Genomic DNA, 19,374 nt, shown 5'->3' on the forward strand with positions numbered 1-19,374 from the left:
AAATTATTGTTAATTACTTACAGGGAATCGGCAGGTATCTCTACTTTTAAAAAAATCCACTTTGAGTGGAAATTTAAGTCTGGTTTTACATCATTGTTAAACAATCTGTGTCAGGCGTAGCAGTGCCAATGCAAAAATAGCAGATCTACAAGCTCATAGCGCGACACTTCTCACCTTCGGTGGCGAGACTGAGCTTCAGCAGATGGTCCTTCCCCATTGGGAGAATGACATGTGCGTGATCTTGGGATTTCTCATTTAACTTCTCGAGCGCCATCTCTGCTTTCTAGAAAACAAAATAAATAACAAATTAACTTTAATTATATGGTCCTTTTGAATAGCAGTGTTACAGTGTTGTTGTGATGCAATACCTCATGGTTCCCGAAATGCAGCAACCAGGTTGTTCCATCGATATCCTGGATCGCTGTTTCATCCTCAATGAACCCTCCGAATAGGGAGAGGTAGAATGTGATCTGGGGTCCGGTGAGCCCTTCAGCTGAGGCCTCAATTTTCAGCGCTGTTGAGTAATGAAGGAAATAGTGACTTAAAGGGATATCTCACTTTAAAAAAACGTATGGTCATTTTATCGTCTACTCAGGCTTTTGGGAGCACCTAAAAAAAATAGCAGATATACAAGCTCATAGCGTGGCACCAAGTCAGCTTGTAGATCTGCTATTTTTGTACACAGACACAGTTAATCAAAATGTTCTATCGATTATAAAATGTATCACAAATGATAATCTACACATCACAAATAATCTACACATAATGTTCAATTTAATATATATAATATATACACACACAAACAGATAAATACATCCTATGTTCGTACATATCTTTAAATACAGTAGCATAAATGGACTGATATCCAATAGGACTGCCTGCAACAGTTAATCGATTTAGTCGATTTTATCAATACATTTTTTTTGCATCGACCACCTACAGTATGAGTAAAATCAAACTTTGAAAATAAAAATACTGCGCTTCTCAAATATAGCGCATATATAAACGAGAGACAAGGAGACTCCCTTTACTGAACAAACACTATAGCAATGAGTACTATCAGAATATAGAGCTATTTAACACTATATAATATTTTAACCAAAGAAAATCACTTACCCTACCTTTAACTTCTCAGCCCATGTAGGGGTACTTCCATTCTGTGAGTGGGACGAAAGTCTGCTTGACTACCTGCGGCGATGTCCACCTCAAAATGTAGTGGGGACCTCCCGGTTTGTCATTGGTTCCTGAAGCTCGGGCACCACCAAATGGCTGCTGAGCGACAACAGAGCCAGTGGATTTGTCATTCACATAGTAGTTCCCTGCAGCATTTCTTAAGGCCTTGGCTGCCTCATCAATAACAGTCTGGTCCTGAGAAAACACTGCCCCTGTCAAGGCATATGGGGAGGTGTTGTCTATCAGATGAAGCACCTCTTTGTAGTTTTTCTCAGGGTAAACGTAGACCGACAGAACAGGCCCAAAGATTTCCTCGCACATGATGGCGTCCTGTGGGTCTTTGGTTTCGACGATGGTGGGCTCCACAAAGTAGCCTTTTTTATCATCACAGTTTCCCCCAGCGATGACAGTCAAGTTAGGGGAGGACTTTGCCCGATCAAGCCACTTCTTCATACGGGCAAAAGACTTATCATCAATCACAGCTGAGAAGAAAGTGCTGAAGTCTTCCACAGGATCTCCCACTTTGATCTGTTTGTGGATGGCCAGGAGCTGCTCTTTGATCTGGGGCCACTTGCTGTCAGGTACATACATCCGAGAGCAGGCTGAGCACTTCTGGCCACCGTACTCAAATGCCGAACGTATAGTTCCAGTCACCACGCTCTGAATGTCCGCAGATGAGTGAACAAAGTGGAAGTTCTTCCCACCGCATTCTCCTGCTACACGAGGGAAGTTCTTATAGACGTCCAGGTTCTGAGCTACCTGTTTCCATAGATGTTTGAATGTTGAGACGCTGCCAGTGAAGTTGATGCCTGCCATGTCCTCTGAGGAGGTGACAGTGTCTCCAAACACAGGTCCATCAGCTGGGACAAACTGGATGATGTTGGTGGGAAGGCCACACTCCCGCAGGACCTTGTAGACAGCATAGCTAGCCGACATGGCTGTGTCGCTGGGCTTCCACAGTACTACATTACCCATGAGAGCGGGGGTGCCAGCCAGATTTCCGCCAATAGCTGTAAAGTTAAAAGGAGCAACGGCAGCTACAAAACCCTCCAGTCCACGATACAGAGCAGTGTTTGTGACCCCTGGAGTATCTAATGGCTGCTGGCCTTCCAACTCGATGGCGTGTTTGGCGTTGAACCTGAAGAAGTCAATCAGCTCTGCAGCAGCGTCGATCTCTGCCTGTACCACGGTTTTACCCTGTCCAATCATGGTCTTGGCTATGATCTCAGCTCTCTTGGGCCCGCTGATGACATCAGCAGCCTTGAAGAGGATCTGGGCTCTGTCCTGGACTGGCGTCAGGTCCCACTCTCTCCGTGCTGCCACCGAGGCCAAGATGGCTTTGTTGAGCAACTCCTTGTCAGCATAGCAGAACTTGGCAACCTTATGTGAGTGATTGAAAGGACATAGCTGGTATCTGATGTCTTTGGTCCATACATGTTCATCTCCGACCACACAGGGAATCTCCTCTGTTTTCCCTTTCAGGTCATCCAAGGCCTTCAGGAGCTCTGTTCTTTCTGGACTGCCCTCATTGAATCCCAGGATTGGTTCATTCTTTACCTCAATAGCTGCACAGGGAAAGGTCTTGAATCCTCTTCTCGAAGACTGGCAGAGCAGCGGCCTCACTCGCAGCATGCTTTCACTGGAGAGAGGTTCAGGTCAATGGCAATGGGAGCAGAAGGGAAGACGAGACATAAAGGTCCTTGCAGACTGCTGCGTTTTTTTTCGTGGCGTTTTATTAATCCGAAATTATGTTTTATGACATATCCTCCATGGGACTTGATCACTTATGCCAGGTGTCCATATTTGGACATTCTGGTGTAGGTGTGACGTCACTTTTGATGTAAGCGTCATTTAGCATTCTGGTGTAGGCACGACGTCACCTGTGATGTAAACGTCAATGTTTAGGCATTTGGGTGCTGATGTCAATATGATGCAGATGTCCATGATATTTGTATACAGCGTTGAGGGGGAAAGCAGGGGAAACATGCATTGATTTGCATGATCTTTTCACAACCAGCAAGAATGCAGCCTGTATGCACACATGAGCACGTAAACATACTGTAACTGTACACACAAAATACAGTCTTCACTGACTGACTTCCCTGAGCAAGACTCTTAACCCCTAATTGCTCACAGGCCCTCATTGGAAACAAGACCGCGAGGACTTTCTCGAACGGACCTGTTAAAGGAATTATCCTTATAAAAAGAAAGAAAAAACTGATCTGTAGCTACCTGCAGAGGGCAGACTAATTTCATTCATTGCTGTTTTGTTTTTGTACAATTAAAGCACTGAAAGAAAAAACTCCTGCACATTGTCTTCAAATGCAATTTAAAAAGTTTTAATGGGAATAACAACGTTTCGGTAACCTTCATCAGGTTATTAAAGATGAAGGTCTAACAGACCGAAACGTTGTTATTCCCAATTATTCTAATTGCATTTAAAGACAGTGGCCCTCCTTTATCAATGAAGTGTAAAAAACGGCGTATTTTTTACCTTAAATTCCCCCCTTAGGCCAACGTCCAAGTGACATTTATCCAGCCAATCCTAGCATACATTTGGTCGGAGCTTTGATAAATCTGACGGCTGAAACCGCCCTTAAATATTCTCGAAACGCCCCGACTTTATGACATGAAGAACCGGAATACCTAATACAAAAAGCATGGAGAAGAGTTTCCCAATATAATCCCCCGCCCGCCTCACTGCCTGTCAAGTCTCACACACACACACACACACACACACACACACACACACACACACACACACACACACACACACACACGCTCTTACCTACACTTTATGTATTCCGTAACGGTACAATCTTTGTTAAGTAGGCTAGCAGCGGGGGCATGGTGGCGCCTGGCGCAGTCGGTAGCGCTGTCGCCTCACAGCTAGAAGGTCCTGGGTTCGATTCCCGCAGGGGACGCTGTGGGCGCTGGGGGCGTGTTCTCTCCTCCGCGTCATCAGTGCCCATACCCTAGGTGGGGTTGGCGAAAGGGCCTTTCTGTGTGGAGTTTGCATGTTCTCCCCGTGTCTCCTAGGGTAGGTACCCTCACAAAAACATGCAGTAATCCTGGTCACTATACTGCCTCCCCCTGGCCAGCCGGGGCGCCTGATGGAGGGGAAAGGAACTGGTTGGAATAACGTGTTCCTTCCACACGCTACGTCCAACCAGGGAAACTCCCCCCATTCAGGTGACAAGAAGGTCAGTTGGCTCTCATGCATTGAAGGAGGCATGAGCTCGGCCCTGGCCTCCCTAGGTTGGCAGAGGGAAGGTAGTGCCCAGGATTACATAGACAATTGGCACTGGGTGTAAAAAATGGGGTTACAAAATCGTGGGATAAAAATTTAAATAAAAAAAAAAAGTAGGCTAGCAGCCTACATGAACGACAGATTATGACACCATCACATCGACATCAATGGAATACGTTTGTATATTAAATGATTTAACCCATGCGTTGAGTTACGCTAAAGTAAAGCAGTCATGCAAGCAGCCCGTGAGACTCGGGCTGCAGTGAGTCCCGGCTGTGCCGCCACTTTAATGAGAGATAGCCTGGACTGGAGAGGCACTCATAATCTGAACGTTTATGGAGTGACTGATGAATTAATGCATAAACATTAATGGATGAAGGCTGGTGTGCGTTGGGATGGTTACATGTCCGATCCCCCGGCGGTGCGCGCCAGTCCCGAAAATGCTCTCGCATAAGCGCTCGTATATTTTGAAAATAGCAGATCTACAAGCTATTTTCAAATAGCCAATGCAGCAGATCTGTGAAAGCTGTTTAAATGAGTTTATAAAATGTTTTATTTTCTCAGGGATTATTTGTTAGTGTGATAGATATACATTTTGGAGTGGATACATGTGTCCAGATGCCTGTCAGATGGTCAGACAATGCTGCTCTGCAGGTCTACAATGGAACAAACGGGTGCCAAAGTCAACAACTGCCTCCGACCTGACGTGAGATCTGAGCGGGCCGTACGCTAAAATCAAAGTCAGGATATATTGATAAATGCTGAAAGTTGCGGTGATCTCACCGTACGCCCATTATTTGGTCTACACCGCGTTGATTAATGAGGTGTGCGGGAGTTTTTTCTTTCAGTGCGTTGGGGCCTCGTTTGGTCTTCTCATACGCACCTGTCGCCTTCATAGTTGTGCAAAAGACTTGCGTTGTACAATGAAAGCAAATACAAACTAGAAAAAGTGCTCCTCGGAGCACAAGTCTCCGCCAGGTCAGGTAGATTATTGTGGCCTCCTGGTGGCGCTATAATAGGCCAATGTGAAAAGGGTGCAATTTCTTCTTAGGCCTTGCACGACAATCGGACACTGCATTCATGATGTGAGGCATTTTGTTCCAAAAATGTGGTTTGCTAAATTAGACCTGCTGGTGGCGCTATAACAGGCCAATGTGAAAAGGGTGGCATTTCTTCCTCGGCCTAGTGGGAATGTGCGTGCAAAATTTCACGTAAATCGCACACTGAGTTCATGATTTGAGGCATTTTGTTCAAAAGGGACCTATCCTGCAAACTTTGGAAGCCAATGTTAGCCAAGTAGGATGGAATATGAAATATCTGACACATCTGTCTTGATCACATGACTATAGAGATACTGTGTACCGATTTGCGTGATTTTTCGACAGAATCTGAAGGAGTAAGCGCAAAAAATGTGTTTTACAAAACTCAGCCTCCTGGTGGCGCTCTAAAAGGCATATGTGAAAAATGCAGGGCAAAGGTTTTTCCTTGGCCTCTAGGGAGTGTGCATGCAAAGTTTCACACAGATCGGTGCAGTTATAGCTAAAAACGTGAATCGGCTTGTTATAGCGCCACCATGAGGCTGATGTGAACGTTTTCAAGTGGCATTTCTTCCTGGGCCAAGTGGGAATCTCTGTGGAAAAGTTCAAGGAAATCGCATGCTGCGTTCATGATTTGAGGCATTTTGTTCAAAATGAACCAATCCTGCAAACTTTGGAAGCCAATTTTAGCCAGTCATGATGGAATATGGAATATCTGACAGATCCGTGTTGATCACATGGCTATAGAGATACTGTGTACCGATTCGCGTGTTTTTTGGACAAAATCTGTAGGAGTAATAGCAAAAACATAGTTTTGCAAAAGTTGGCCTCATGGTGGCGCTATGACAGGCTGATCTGAAAAATGTTGGGCAGAGGTTCTGCTGTGGCATCCAGGGAGTGTGTGTGCACAGTTTCACAGCGACCGGGCCAACGGTGGCGGAGATTAGCTGGTCACAGACAGAAGGACGGACACACACACACACGGACGGACGGAGGGTAAAACATACTCTCTCGCTATGCCTTTCGGCCTGGCGGAGACAATAAATCACTTTTACCGTTAGACGAAGCAGATCCAAGGAAGTGAGCTGTCGCCAAATGTCAGTTGGTTAGAAAGGTCAAACATTTTGCTGCCCTTCCTTCTCTCGGTGCCCCTGCTGGTGGCCAGGTCAAATTTTAGTCTGTATCTCTTTCAGAAGGGCCACGTTTTGCATCTGTAGCAGTCTGTTGTTCAGCTTCAGCAGCGTCACGTCCTGAGTCAAGGCTTTGTTTTGTATCTTCAGTGACAACTTGGAGAGCATAGAGCTTTCTGGTGGTGTAGTCATACACACATAACCTTATGTGTTTTTCTATGGAATCCCCTAGATGTTGCATGGCTCTAGATGCCGCCAGGGTCTTGCTCTCGCCCCAATGCGCCCACCTCCATTGGTCCATTCAGGCAAAAAAATCCCATCAGCGAGGTAACGGCTGTTAGTCCTGGGCGAGCGTTTTGTCCCATGGGGTAACCCCAGCAGCCGGGTGGGGCTGCGTCCTCGGCAACCTTATTCCCATGGGGTTATTCTTTTTATCCTTTAAGGAATTTATTTATGTTACTAATACCCTTCAACAATGGTATGGTACACTTATAGTCCCATGGCGCTAGGCCGGGACAAGTCCTCCATATAGTGTCATCATTAGGGTATATGTTTTTTGTTTAATTTATTTTTTATTTTATAAACATAACAAATGTTTAAAATGCCGGATGTCCCAACGGGGAGGAACGCAAAGGAGGCAAGAACAGCCATGAATAATACAACTTAAAAAATAACAAATTAATTTTAACATGTTCAAAGGTACAATCAATATATATGGGGAAAGATATATGAATAGAAAAATAACATAATATATGGTTTGTGTAGAACATAAGCAGAGAAATGAAAACTATGTAAGGGGGGCAGAATTATCCGGTCCGAAGTATCTGTCTGGGTGAGGATTTTGAAGCCGGGTCAGGTTTTATGGGTGTCCCGGGTCATCCGCTTGTAGGGTCCGAGTGGTTCGAAGGTGCATGGTCGGGGGAGTTTCTTTTCTTCACTGTATGGAACATACAACGAAATGTTGTTTAGTGCACCCACTAACAATCAAATAGCAGCATCAACAAAGAAAATCGGATACAGCACCATTATGCATTAACTCTTTTGTCTATCTCTATCATAATCAACATCAGCACTTGTGTGCGCCGTTCAATCAATGCTTACTTTTTTTTTTTTATTGAAGCCGATGATTTTCTCTTTGAAGGATTAGAATTTGGCGACCAGGTCCTTCTCTGCAGAAGTCACACCAGTACCAATACAGCTGCTTCTTTATATCCTTGCGCCTGCATTCCCACGAATAGATGTGGCTTTCTTTTTTTTTTTTTTTTTTTTTTTTTACATTTAGTCAACTTTATTGTCATCCAAGGACAGCTCACACCCGTACATATCAGAGCAGAAATGGAAATAACGAAACCGTTAAGTTTTAATATCAACAACCTAAATAATCTCTTAAACGAGGGGCCTGGGTCCCTTAAAGGGTTAGTTCAGATTTTTTGAGTATTTTCTGTAGGAAATACTTACCATTAATGTAGTGGTTGCAAAGGTATTAATTGATTGCCCGAGTCCCGTGGTCAGAGTTATGGCCCGATTCTGATAAATATGAAGTAGTTCCGGTAGATTCGTAGATTTGGTGGGGGCCGCTCAATAAAAATAAATTAATTAAAAAAACTAGCGTCATTTGTATTGTTGACCTATTTCTACCATATAGAACAGGTTTCGTTCAATTTCGATCCCTCTGTCACATGGTACTAATGTTTGTGTCCAGAATCACTGCGCCGCGGCAGCCTACTCACGCACAAAATATATGACACAAAAAATAGTACCATGTGACAGAGGGGTCGAAATTGAACGAAACCTGCTCTATATGGTAGAAATAGGTCAACAATACAAATAACGCTAGTTTTTTAAATTAATTTATTTTTAATGAGCGGCCCCCACCAAATCTACTAATCTACCGGAACTACTTCATATTCATCAGAACCGGACCATAACTCTGACCACGGGACTCGGACAATCAATTAATACCTTTGCAACCACTACATTAATGGTAAGTATTTCCTACAGAAAATACTCTGTAAATCTGAACTAACCCTTTAAGGCACAAGTGTTTTGGCCCTTTCAGTGCCATATGCATTCTTTGGCATTTAGAATCCCTTTGTTACATTCACGGTCATAGTCAAAACCAAGGAAACGGTACAAAGTTAAACAAAACAATGCGTAAAATCACAGCCAAATCTCAAGTCGAATTCCTGATTTGACTTTAAATCTCCATCTACACTGGCAGAGGGGATAACAGTATGACTACCGTCACATTTTCACAACACACAAAATCACAGCACTCAGTTTAAAGCATAATTTCCCAATGTTTCTGACCCTTAACACAACACTATATAAAGACAATGTGGAAGGAATTTGAGAGTATTTACAGGGGCTTAACAAGCTAAAATGCCTCATATGTCCTAGACGGAATATAAAAAAAAGAAAAAAAAAAAGAAACATCAATATAATGTGAACTCACACTTCACATTCAATGAGGCAACGCCAACAAGTCAGAAATGTGTAATATTTTAAATGGTAAATATTAACAGGTTGAACAGTTACTGTCAGCCAGAAATTATAAAATGAGGATCTTCTTTACTATTGGTATTAAATCTGGGAAAGAAAATGTTTTAGCACAACCCCTCCCTTCAGTGCTTTAACAGAATTCCCTTTCTATTTCACCTGCTAGAAAGAAAGCTTTAGTTTTTAAATCGTCTGAGCAGTTACACAATTCTCAAAGATTGAGCTACTAGCTGGTAGGAGTGGCCAAATGTGTGTTTTTTTTTTAAAGTGCTCAATACGTTTACCACATGAAAAATCCAATGATGACTTTTTCAGAGAACTAGAGGTTCGGGCCACACACCTACGTCGCACCGCCGATCTGTCCAATATGCCCATATATGTATCTGTGACATGAGCGTGACGACGTGGTCTGCTGGCCGAACCTCCCTTAGGCCAATTTTTTATATAAGATGATTGGAAAACTAAGCTTTTACATATAAATTGCAGATTTTGCCAAATCTAAAAATGAAAAAAACAAAAACGTAAGATCAATATCACCCCTTTCATCCTTCCCCCCCCCTTTTCTTTTTTGAACAACTAGACACAGTGTAGTGTAGCACACTATGCTGTGTTGTACAGCTCCTGGTATTTGGGAGGATGGGGGCTGAAGACAGGTGGCATTGTAAACACCATGGTTGTCCTGGTGACATTGCGCAGCTGGTAGATCAGAATGGAGGACAGCACCATGCCCAGAACCGCCAGGATAGCCAGAGTGAAGATCACACCCAACACGACATCAGCCACCAAGTTGAAGTAGTGCATAATGAGAGGATAGCAGGGCTCTTTGTGGATGGACTTCCTCGCCAGGCCGATCATCATTGAGTTGTAGGTTATGGTCCTGCACTGCCCATCCATCTCCTCCTGAGCGTTACACAGGCAGGAGTCTGGGATTTGGTTCTCCCAGTCTTTGTAGGAGAACAGACCACAACAGTGGAGCCACTCCTGCACTCCATTTGCCATATTCTTGTACTCCTGTGTAGTCTCATCCAATGGCACCAAAGACTTGAACTTTTCTTCCATCACCTCATCCAGCTCAGAACGAACAAAAGCAGCAGGGACTCCAGCTCTCAGCATGACCAGGCTTCCAATAATCATACACACCAAGAACAGGATGAGGGACACCCTGTTCTCTTTGTGAGCGCCATACGCTCCCAGGATGGAGATGAGCATGGTGAAAGAACCCAACACATACAGCAAGATGAGGCCTCCATAGCTAGACTCTAGTCCGCCAGCTGAACGGGTCACGGCATGACACAACACAGCAAGGGCAAGGATCAGTCCTCCCACAATCGCAAAAAATATGTTAAACGCGGTGAACACGCGCTTCAGGCATGGGTTGATATGTTGTTGTGTCATTTTGGTGGTTACCAGGCAGTCAGTCCTCCTGAGTCCTTGTGAAAAATGAAAGGTTTTACGGAATCACTTCCTTAAACTCCGTCAGAGTGGAAAAAAAATCAGATGTGGCTTTCTTAAGACAGAAATAGAGAATTTAGCGATCGCAGACCAAAACCAAAAGGTTATGTTGTTTTTCATGAGGTTCAAAATGGAGTAAAATATATGGAATGCATTTGCAAAAAAACATTTAAAATATTGATTCGATGCTCATATTAACCTTAAGAAGTATTACGTTGTTTTTTATTTTCCATAGGGCTGGACCACACATGGACAAATTACATCAACTTGCGACGGGCATTGCCCCTATTGAGTGAAAGATTAACTATTTCTAAAATAAATAAAATATTTAAGGTGTTTGTATTAAGGCACATTTGGCTAATTAGCCAGGGATCCATTAAGTGGTTGATAACAAAAATGAGAACTATACTAACCCGCCACCTGCCAGTCGTAGTCGAGGCGCATTTCCATGTCCTAGTAATGAGAGTGAGAGAGCAAGTTAGGTTCATTTGAGATTTGACAGGGAATGTACCATCAGAAAAAACATGATAAACCTGTGTCTCGGCATTAATACGTTTGGTTCGGACATGCTTACCTGCTCTTGCGCCTGCTTCCCTCTATTATCCTATAATTAAACAACACTTCATTACCAGGCTTTCCAAATATTTTTCAAGCTAACAGAAAAAAAGTGTGTGTACGGCAGCTTGTGTGCGCCGTTCAATCAATGCTTGCCATTTGTGTTATTTTGTAGCCGATGATGCGGTCTTGGAAGGACATGCATTGGGTGGCCACTTTGTTGAATAGTTCCAACTGGTCGTCATCGAGATTCTCTTTGTCAAGCTGTAAAAAGATTGGACAGCATGTCAATCAAGAGCAGGGGCGGGGAATGAATGCAATTGGTGGTGTAACTTGTCAATCAAATCATCCCGCCCCTCCTAGAGCATACCCTACTTTATCATCAATTTTAAAATAAATGGGACCATAATTTACCAAAACGCATATCATGGTGATTGAAAGAAGACTTTAAACTAGCGACTGGAAGCATATCGTATTTATGACAATGTTTATTAAGGTAATAAAATCAAGTCTGAAGTTGGTCAAAAAACCCACCCACTTGCATCGAGTTATTTCTTCTGACACCAGCAGAGGTAAAACAGCGAATCTACAGGCCATTCATATGAACTGTCACTTCCTACAGTATATAGACTCAAGTTTCAAAGGCGGATGCAAAAAAAAACAAGGAAAGGCTTTGTCTTAATCACCACTTTTAAGGGATTTGAACCCTAGCATCCCTACACTTGCCAAAAATAGCACATCTACAAGCTCACAATTGAATAGCCAAAGAAATCTAAAATGACAGATGCTTTTGTCTTTTTTTGTTTTGTTTTTTTTTGTTGCATGGAGCATTTATTTACTGGTTCAATCACAAAATCACACCAAACCAAAACTTTTCTTTTGTACATTCATTTAGCTCTCGCGGCAGCTATCCATCTTGTAGGTCAACTCATCAGAATCAGAATCTGCAGCAGCCATACTCTTCTCGTCTTGCTTTCCCTGTCTTGATGGGTTAATCCATAAGCCACTGGTTATTTTTTTGTATTGAACTTGAGAGAGCACCCACCGTGCTGAGAAAGGGTCCGACTCTGGACCGCGCCAGGGCTGCGTGAGGTACAAGGTCGCCTGGGGAAATACATGACTCGTTAGGACATTAGTGTTCTACAGGACAGGTTTACGCCAGTCATTTGTTAAACTGTTAACAAATGACCATTTTTCAGTTTTCAGCACTGTTGAATAATGAAGGAAATAGTGACTTAAAGGTCTTCCTCAGGTCTTCACAGACCTGCTTCATTTCATTGATTTTCATGTCCAGTGTTGTAAGTTCGGTCTGAAGATGTTGCTTCTCACGCTCATGCACTGCAGCAATTTTCTTGGCAGCCTCTTCTAATATCAGACACATTACAGACAAAGCAACCAATTGAAGCTGATGCTTCTTCCCCATTGGGAGAATGACTTGTTGGGCATGTTGGGATTGCTCATTCAACTGCTCAAGCACCACCTCTGCTCTCTAGAAAACAAAATAAATAACAAATTAACTTTAATGATATGGTCCTTTTGAATAGCAATAGCAATAACAAACCTTTTTGTCGAGGCCCAAAGGGCCAAATAAAAATTATACCTACAAATGTTCAATTCAATATACACAAACAAACAAATACATCCCATGTTGTTTGTACCCAACTTTAAATCCTGTAGCACAAATGGACTGCGACGTCCAATAGGGCTGCAACAGTTCAAACTAATAGATGTAGTTGATTATTTAAATAGATTAGGGAGACTCATTGATATATACGGAAAATAAAATATTCAATAACTGCACTTCTCCATTTTTTAAAGATGATAACTTACTTGACACTTGCATGACCATGCCGGCTGGTCGGCTTTGGTCATGTGATAATGCTGTCATGTGATTGGTCAATGATGATAATAATGTATATAACAATAATAATAATATAATAATATATACCATATATAGTAAAAGAAAAGAAGAACAGTATTTATTCATATATAACAAGGATGTCCAACTCAAATACACAGTGGGCAAAAATACAGAGTTGGTAGAAGTAAAGGTCCGGACTGTGTTTCAACACACAGGCACCATGGTCATGAGGAAGTCCCAGGCAAACAGCAAAGAATGAAATGCATTTAAAACTGAAATTGCATTATTATTGAGCTCAGTTTCCTGTTCTATGATCCTCACCCATCACTGCTTTCATAGTATGTGATATGTGCCACTGCACTCACAGTGCATTGTCGGACTTGTATTATGGTGGTTCGTGCAATATATCAGGGGGCCAGTTCTAGTACTAATTAGTTATCATTCCGTGGGCCAAAGGTAATTCATTCACAGGCCTGATTTGGCGTATATAGCCACTGATATGCCCTCCCTGGTCGTCCTCACTGAAGTTCATGCCCATTTTAAAGCCTTGAGCTTGACATATATGACGCACAAGGATGATCAGCAGGGAACTTTAACCAGGAAAGCAATGGTTAAGATGAGGAACATTGGGTCAGAGATATGTACAATATTTACAGATAATGGTATAGTAAAGTTCAGGGTCCAAGGGAGGGGTATGTCCAGGGGGGAGGTTACCGGAGGTTAAGTCCTTTGGGGGCATGGGTGTCTAGAAGTTTGATCCAGCGGTATTCCTGTTTTTTACGGAAGGTAGGGGTCCAGGTGGGGTTGTGTTGCAGGATGGAAATTGAGGTTATTGGATCCGTGGGTGATGAAATGGTGGACGAGGGGTGTATCGGTTTTGTGTTTGTTAGATATGTTGTATAGGTGCTGGTAGAGGCGGGTGGAGAGGGGCTGTTGGGTTTCCCCTACATATTTTAGGCCACAGTGAGTGCACCTAATAAGATAAACCAGGTTCTGGTCCCGGAGGGAGGCCTGTTGGGGGGTGCGGATAATCCGGTCATTATGAATGAGGGTATAATTCTGGTGGAACTGTGGGTGGGGGTCTGAAGGGGGACGTGGGTTGAGGGTGGGGAGTTTACTGCGGGTCAAGAGGTCTTTAAGGTTGGGGTTCCTGCGGTGGGCAATGAGGATCCTCCTGTTGGGGATGAAATGGGGGCAGAGGTCCGCTCTAATGAAGTTGTTCCTGAGGGTTTTTGCGGCCTCTACCGAGGATGGGTGGAAGGTGGTGATGAGGGGTAGGAGGGGTTGGGTTGAGGGTGGTTTCAGGTTGAGGAAGGTGGCTTTGGTTTGGTTGAGGAGGGTTCGGGAGTAACCCCTGTTCTTCAGGACTCTAAATAGCAAAAAGCTGGAAAACAAAGCTGGAAAACAAAATGTATTAGGAAAAAAAAAAATGGTTTGACAGACCACCAAAATCAGTTAATCCTACAATCTATGTGATTATGCAACATCTTGTGCATCCTGAGGGTGGTGAAAATGGATGGGGTACACAAATAGTTAGGATTCATCATACAGGGGAAATTAATGACCATCTGCAGAGCAGAATTTGAGATAGCATGTACTGCATCCGAGTGGAATTTTGGCCTAAGGGTGGTTCGTATATAGGTAAAATAAGATGTTTATTGTCACTGTATGGAACACACAACATTTTGTTTAGTGCACCCACACTTACAATCAAATGGCAGCATAAAGAAATATAGATACAGTTCCTTGGTTGCCTCCGTCTCTTCTCATCCTCTTCTGGCTGTACTCAAGTCTGACAGTCTGCAGTTTAATTTCAGTGTTGTTGACACTCTCCATTGCCTCCTTGGCGTCCTCTGTACTATCAAACTGTACAAAAGCAAAGCCTCTGGATCTGCCATATTCCTGTGGAATCCGGATGTAAATCGCTTTCCCAAATGCAGCTTGGAGGGTGGACTCTGTGGCACTGTATGCCAGGTTAAGTACCACAAGCAATACCACAATATTTAGGTGCAAACACAATTGGCGGCGTTCGATTAGCTTTAATGAAATATCCCACACCATTTCAGTTTATAGAAGATGCAGCTGAACATGTATTCTGTTGCTAGTTTGACCACTTCAAATACTCTTTAGTCTTAAAATAACTAATAGCCGATCTGCAAACTCACAATGCATCGCGGTGCGTTGTGAACTTTCAGATCAGCCATTTTCAGTGCACGGCATGCTTCCATATAATAGCAGACATGCTGGCTTCTATGGGATCCAAATGACTGAAATCAGTCACGGTGACAGAGAACTTTAAACCATGCATAACGACTGAATTGGGAGAAAAGGGTGACAATATTTTGCTTTTTCAAAGTAATAAAAAAGAAAGGCAGCCTGCACACACTCAAAGTTGTGCAACAATCTGATATTGTATTGCAAGCTTTCGGTCATAGACCTTCAGGCATAAAGCATTCAGTGAATGTGACAGTATATGAAGATTCAAGGACTCATCACTTGATGGATCAATGTATCACACCAGTACCAAACCTCTATTAAGAGCACTACAAATTACTTACCAATACATTCCAGGCTCTCCAGCTTCTTCACTATTTCCATGCGCCTGCATCTCCACGAATAGATGTGGCTTTCTTAAGACAGAAATAGAGAATTTAGCGATCACAGACCAAAACCAAAAGGTTTGGTTGTTTTTCATGAGGTTCAAAATGGAGTAAAATATATGGAATGCATTTGCAAAAAAACATTTAAAATATTGATTCGATGCTCATATTAACCTTAAGAAGTATTAAGTTGTTTTTTATTTTCCATAGGGCTGGACCACACATGGACAAATGACATCAACTTGTGACGGGCATTGCCCCTATTGAGTGAAAGATTAACTATTTCTAAAATAAATACAATATTTAAGGTCCGAATCAGAAGACTATTGCCATGACATGTAGACATGTTAGGAATTTGGTTTGATGCAGTGGAGCACAGTTTACAACAGGACTGGTGCAAGACAGGACAAGACAGTGCAAACCACATCATAGTGCAAACAACAATTAATAAATAAAAATAAATAAATATGAAAAGTGCCAAAAAGATCAAATGTTCAGTTAGGACAGTCCATATAGCTCTCTGAGGTCAGGTCAGTACTTCTCTTTTTCTCTTTGAGTCTCCTCGCACTCCTCTTCAGTGATGTCAGATTCCGTGTCCAATCCATGTGTTCAGTTGAGGTGCTGGCTACAGGCTCTGATTCACGGACTTCAGTGTTCTCCCGCTTCTCTATCTGCAACTCACTCCGCCTCATGCTGCGACAGATCACATGCTCCTGTCATTGTAACTTCAAACTCCATTTTAACCATGTTAGATTCATCAGAAACACCCGTCCTTGGTTCTGGTGACTGATGTTGTCCTTCTAATACGTGAGGAGACCGTGTTTTTTCAATTACTTTTTTCATTTATTTTGTATATTTTTTTGGGGGGAAAATCTAAAAAATGTAATGCCATAAAAGAAAAGAAAAGAAAAAAGTAACCAAATATTTTCACCAATGATGCCACCAATATGCCCAAAATAGGGATGCCTAGCCCTAGCAGATATACAAGCTCATAGCGTGGCGCCAAGTCAGATCTGCCATTTTTGTACACAGACACAGTTAATCAAAATGTTCTATCGATTATAAAAAATAAATAAAAAATGCATCACAAATGATAATCTACACATCACATAAATAATCTACACATAATGTTCAATTTAATATATATAATATATACACACAAACGGATAAATACATCCTATGTTCCTATGTTTGTACATATCTTTAAATACAGTAGCATAAATGGACTGTGATATCCAATAGGACTGCCTGCAACAGTTAATCGATTTAGTCGATTTTATAAATACTTTTTTTTTTTTGCATCGACCACTGATGAGTAAAATCAAACTTTGAAAAAAATATTTTAATAAAATGTAATAATTGCACTTCTCGATTATTTATAGATAATAACTTACCACCCACTCTGGGGATAAAGCCTGCAGGGTGACAAAGAGGGTCAAAATATGGTGAGCCGTGGACTGCTAGACCTGGAAAACAAAACTTATTAGGAAAAAAAAGATGCTTGACGGAACACCAAAATCAGTTAATCCTAAAATCCATGTGATTATGCAACATCTTTTGCAGCTTGAGGGTGATGAAAAATAAATGTATTAAAAAAAAATCCACTTTGAGTGGAAATGTAAGTTTGGTTTTACATCATTGTTAAATAATCTGTGTCAGGCGTAGCAGTGCCAATGCAAAAATAGCAGATCTACAAGCTCACCTTCTCACCTTTGGTGGCATGACGGAGGAGCGTCAGCCGATCATCCCCCATTGGGAGAAAGACTACGTTGGCACGCATGGTTTTCTCAACATGTCAAGCGCCAATATACTGCGCTTCTCAAATATAGCGCATATATAAATAAATCACTTTTACCGTTAGACGAAGCAGATCCAAGGAAGCAAGCTGTCGCCATATGTCAGTTGGGCAGCAAGTCCTGGAAAACAAAACATTATCCTATTGTTAGAAAGGTCAAACATTGTGCTGCCCTGTCTGCACATGCACTCTTGCTATATTACTTAATCAGACACCTGTTTGTTCATTATCAGCATTAGATTCAGCTGCTTAATCAGACACCTGTTTTTTCATTATTATCAGCATTCGATTCAGCTGCTTATTCAGTCAGTTCCAGCATTTAAACTATACAAACGTATAAGTGTAAAGTGTTATTATGAACCAGTAGTCATTCATACTGCAATGTAAAAAATAAAACAAATGACTGGTTAGTAAAACAGTGAATACATTCTTATTCAAAACCAAAAGTCCAGTTTGTTGAACAAGAAATCAACCCATCCATACACAAATTAACATTTTACGTGAAGACAGGGAGCCCTCTGCTGGCGAACACAGAAACCTGTCAAAATGCAGTATAAATGAAAATGTCATGAATGTAATATCTAGAGACAAACAATGTAAAGATGCATTTTGTACATATAATGTTGATCCCAGCTTGAATAAGAGATGCATTGTACACTGACGTGACTATAGGATTCCTAGGCTTTGGGCCTTCAGCATTCAATACTAGGCAACATTGTGTCTATAGCTGCTGAACATTGACTGAAATGGTAAAAAAAAAGAGAAAGATGCTATAAAAAAGAAATACTATAAAAGGTGCACATTTTTGCAAACCACTAAAGCTGTGGTTCGTTAGTTGAAATTTTATTGAAATGAGTTACAGGTTCATATTGCAGTACCGTATGTTATTTCATATTTATATTATGTTTGAATCGATACTTGATTTGATTTGTGATCAACTTAAGTCATTGTAATTTGAATATTTAGTGATGGATCAGCTTTGTTTATTATCCACAACGTTTAGAAAGGGTTTGTTGGTTGTGTGGTTTTGCAAATGCCACAAAATGACCACACCAAACTAACTGTAGCACCTGCTTAAATAACATGCAAAAACTAAACAGCCAGCTTCAAAATCACTCAAACGAAACCCAAATGTCTGCACTGTATCACCTTCTTTAAGATACCCAAACTTTGTTATATTCCCATTAAATATCTTTACTTGCATTTGACAGTGTGAGGGAGTTTTTTCTTTCATTACGTTTAGGCCCTCTTTTGGTCTTCTCCTACACACCTTTTGCCTTTTGTAGGTGTGCAAAAGACTTGTTTTCTATGCACTGTAGCACCTGCCTAAATAACATGCAAAAATCTAACAGTCAGCTTCAAAATCACTCGAACAAATCCAAATGTCTGCACCGTATGCTCAGTATTTCAGATTAAACAACCAAACAATACTTACAACAAAAATGTGCACACTTCGGGCTGATCAACATGCAGAAGAACACAACAGGTGTAACCAGCTCTTATTAAGCTGACCATCTAAAACACAGCTAAAGCTGATTGGCCTAACTTAACTGGCAAACTAGTTATTTTAAACTGTGATAGGCTGAGTGGCCCATTGCCAATCGACTACCAATTAAGTAATTTAGCTGCCTTTTTCACAAGATTAAAGTAGACTGAGGCTGCAACAGTTAATCAAAATGTTCTATCGTTTATTTAAAAAAATCTATAAAAAGAAATCAAAAGGCCACACCATTATATCAGGCTGCCCTGCCTGCACATGCACAGAAGACCATAAGCCTCAGAGACACCTGTTTGTTCATTATCAGCATTAGATTCAGCTGCATTATTATCATTAGATTGTTGGTTGTTTGGTTTTGCATGTTAAGTGTTCTATAGATATGTTTAACTAGTTTATTCCTGTACAGTGTAATGGATGAGGTTTACCTGCAGTCACACCAAGATAATCATTATTATTTAATTTGTATTGGTTGTGTGGTTTTGTACAGTACAAAAATTGTTCTTTTTATTTGTTTTCTTTTACAC

At 41.7% G+C, this 19,374-nt stretch overlaps 2 protein-coding genes across 2 annotated transcripts; both read right to left on the bottom strand.

The window, feature by feature from the left end:
- Positions 1–1,131: 1,131 nt before the first annotated feature.
- Positions 1,132–2,805, bottom strand: LOC308104674 (delta-1-pyrroline-5-carboxylate dehydrogenase, mitochondrial-like; the record flags this gene model as incomplete). The annotated part of the gene is made up of 1 exon (XM_080455142.1): positions 1,132–2,805. The coding sequence occupies one exon, from the start codon at positions 2,803–2,805 to the stop codon at positions 1,132–1,134; it is 1,674 nt and encodes a 557-aa protein (XP_080311268.1).
- Positions 2,806–9,501: 6,696 nt separating this feature from the next.
- Positions 9,502–10,575, bottom strand: LOC308104675 (tetraspanin-8-like). Its single transcript, XM_080455143.1, has one exon. The coding sequence runs from the start codon at positions 10,482–10,484 to the stop codon at positions 9,690–9,692; it is 795 nt and encodes a 264-aa protein (XP_080311269.1). The 5' UTR covers positions 10,485–10,575; the 3' UTR covers positions 9,502–9,689.
- Positions 10,576–19,374: the final 8,799 nt, after the last annotated feature.

The sequence above is a fragment of the Gymnoscopelus braueri genome (genome assembly GCF_963280865.1).
Source record: "Gymnoscopelus braueri genome assembly, chromosome: 17".
Lineage (NCBI taxonomy): Eukaryota > Metazoa > Chordata > Actinopteri > Myctophiformes > Myctophidae > Gymnoscopelus > Gymnoscopelus braueri.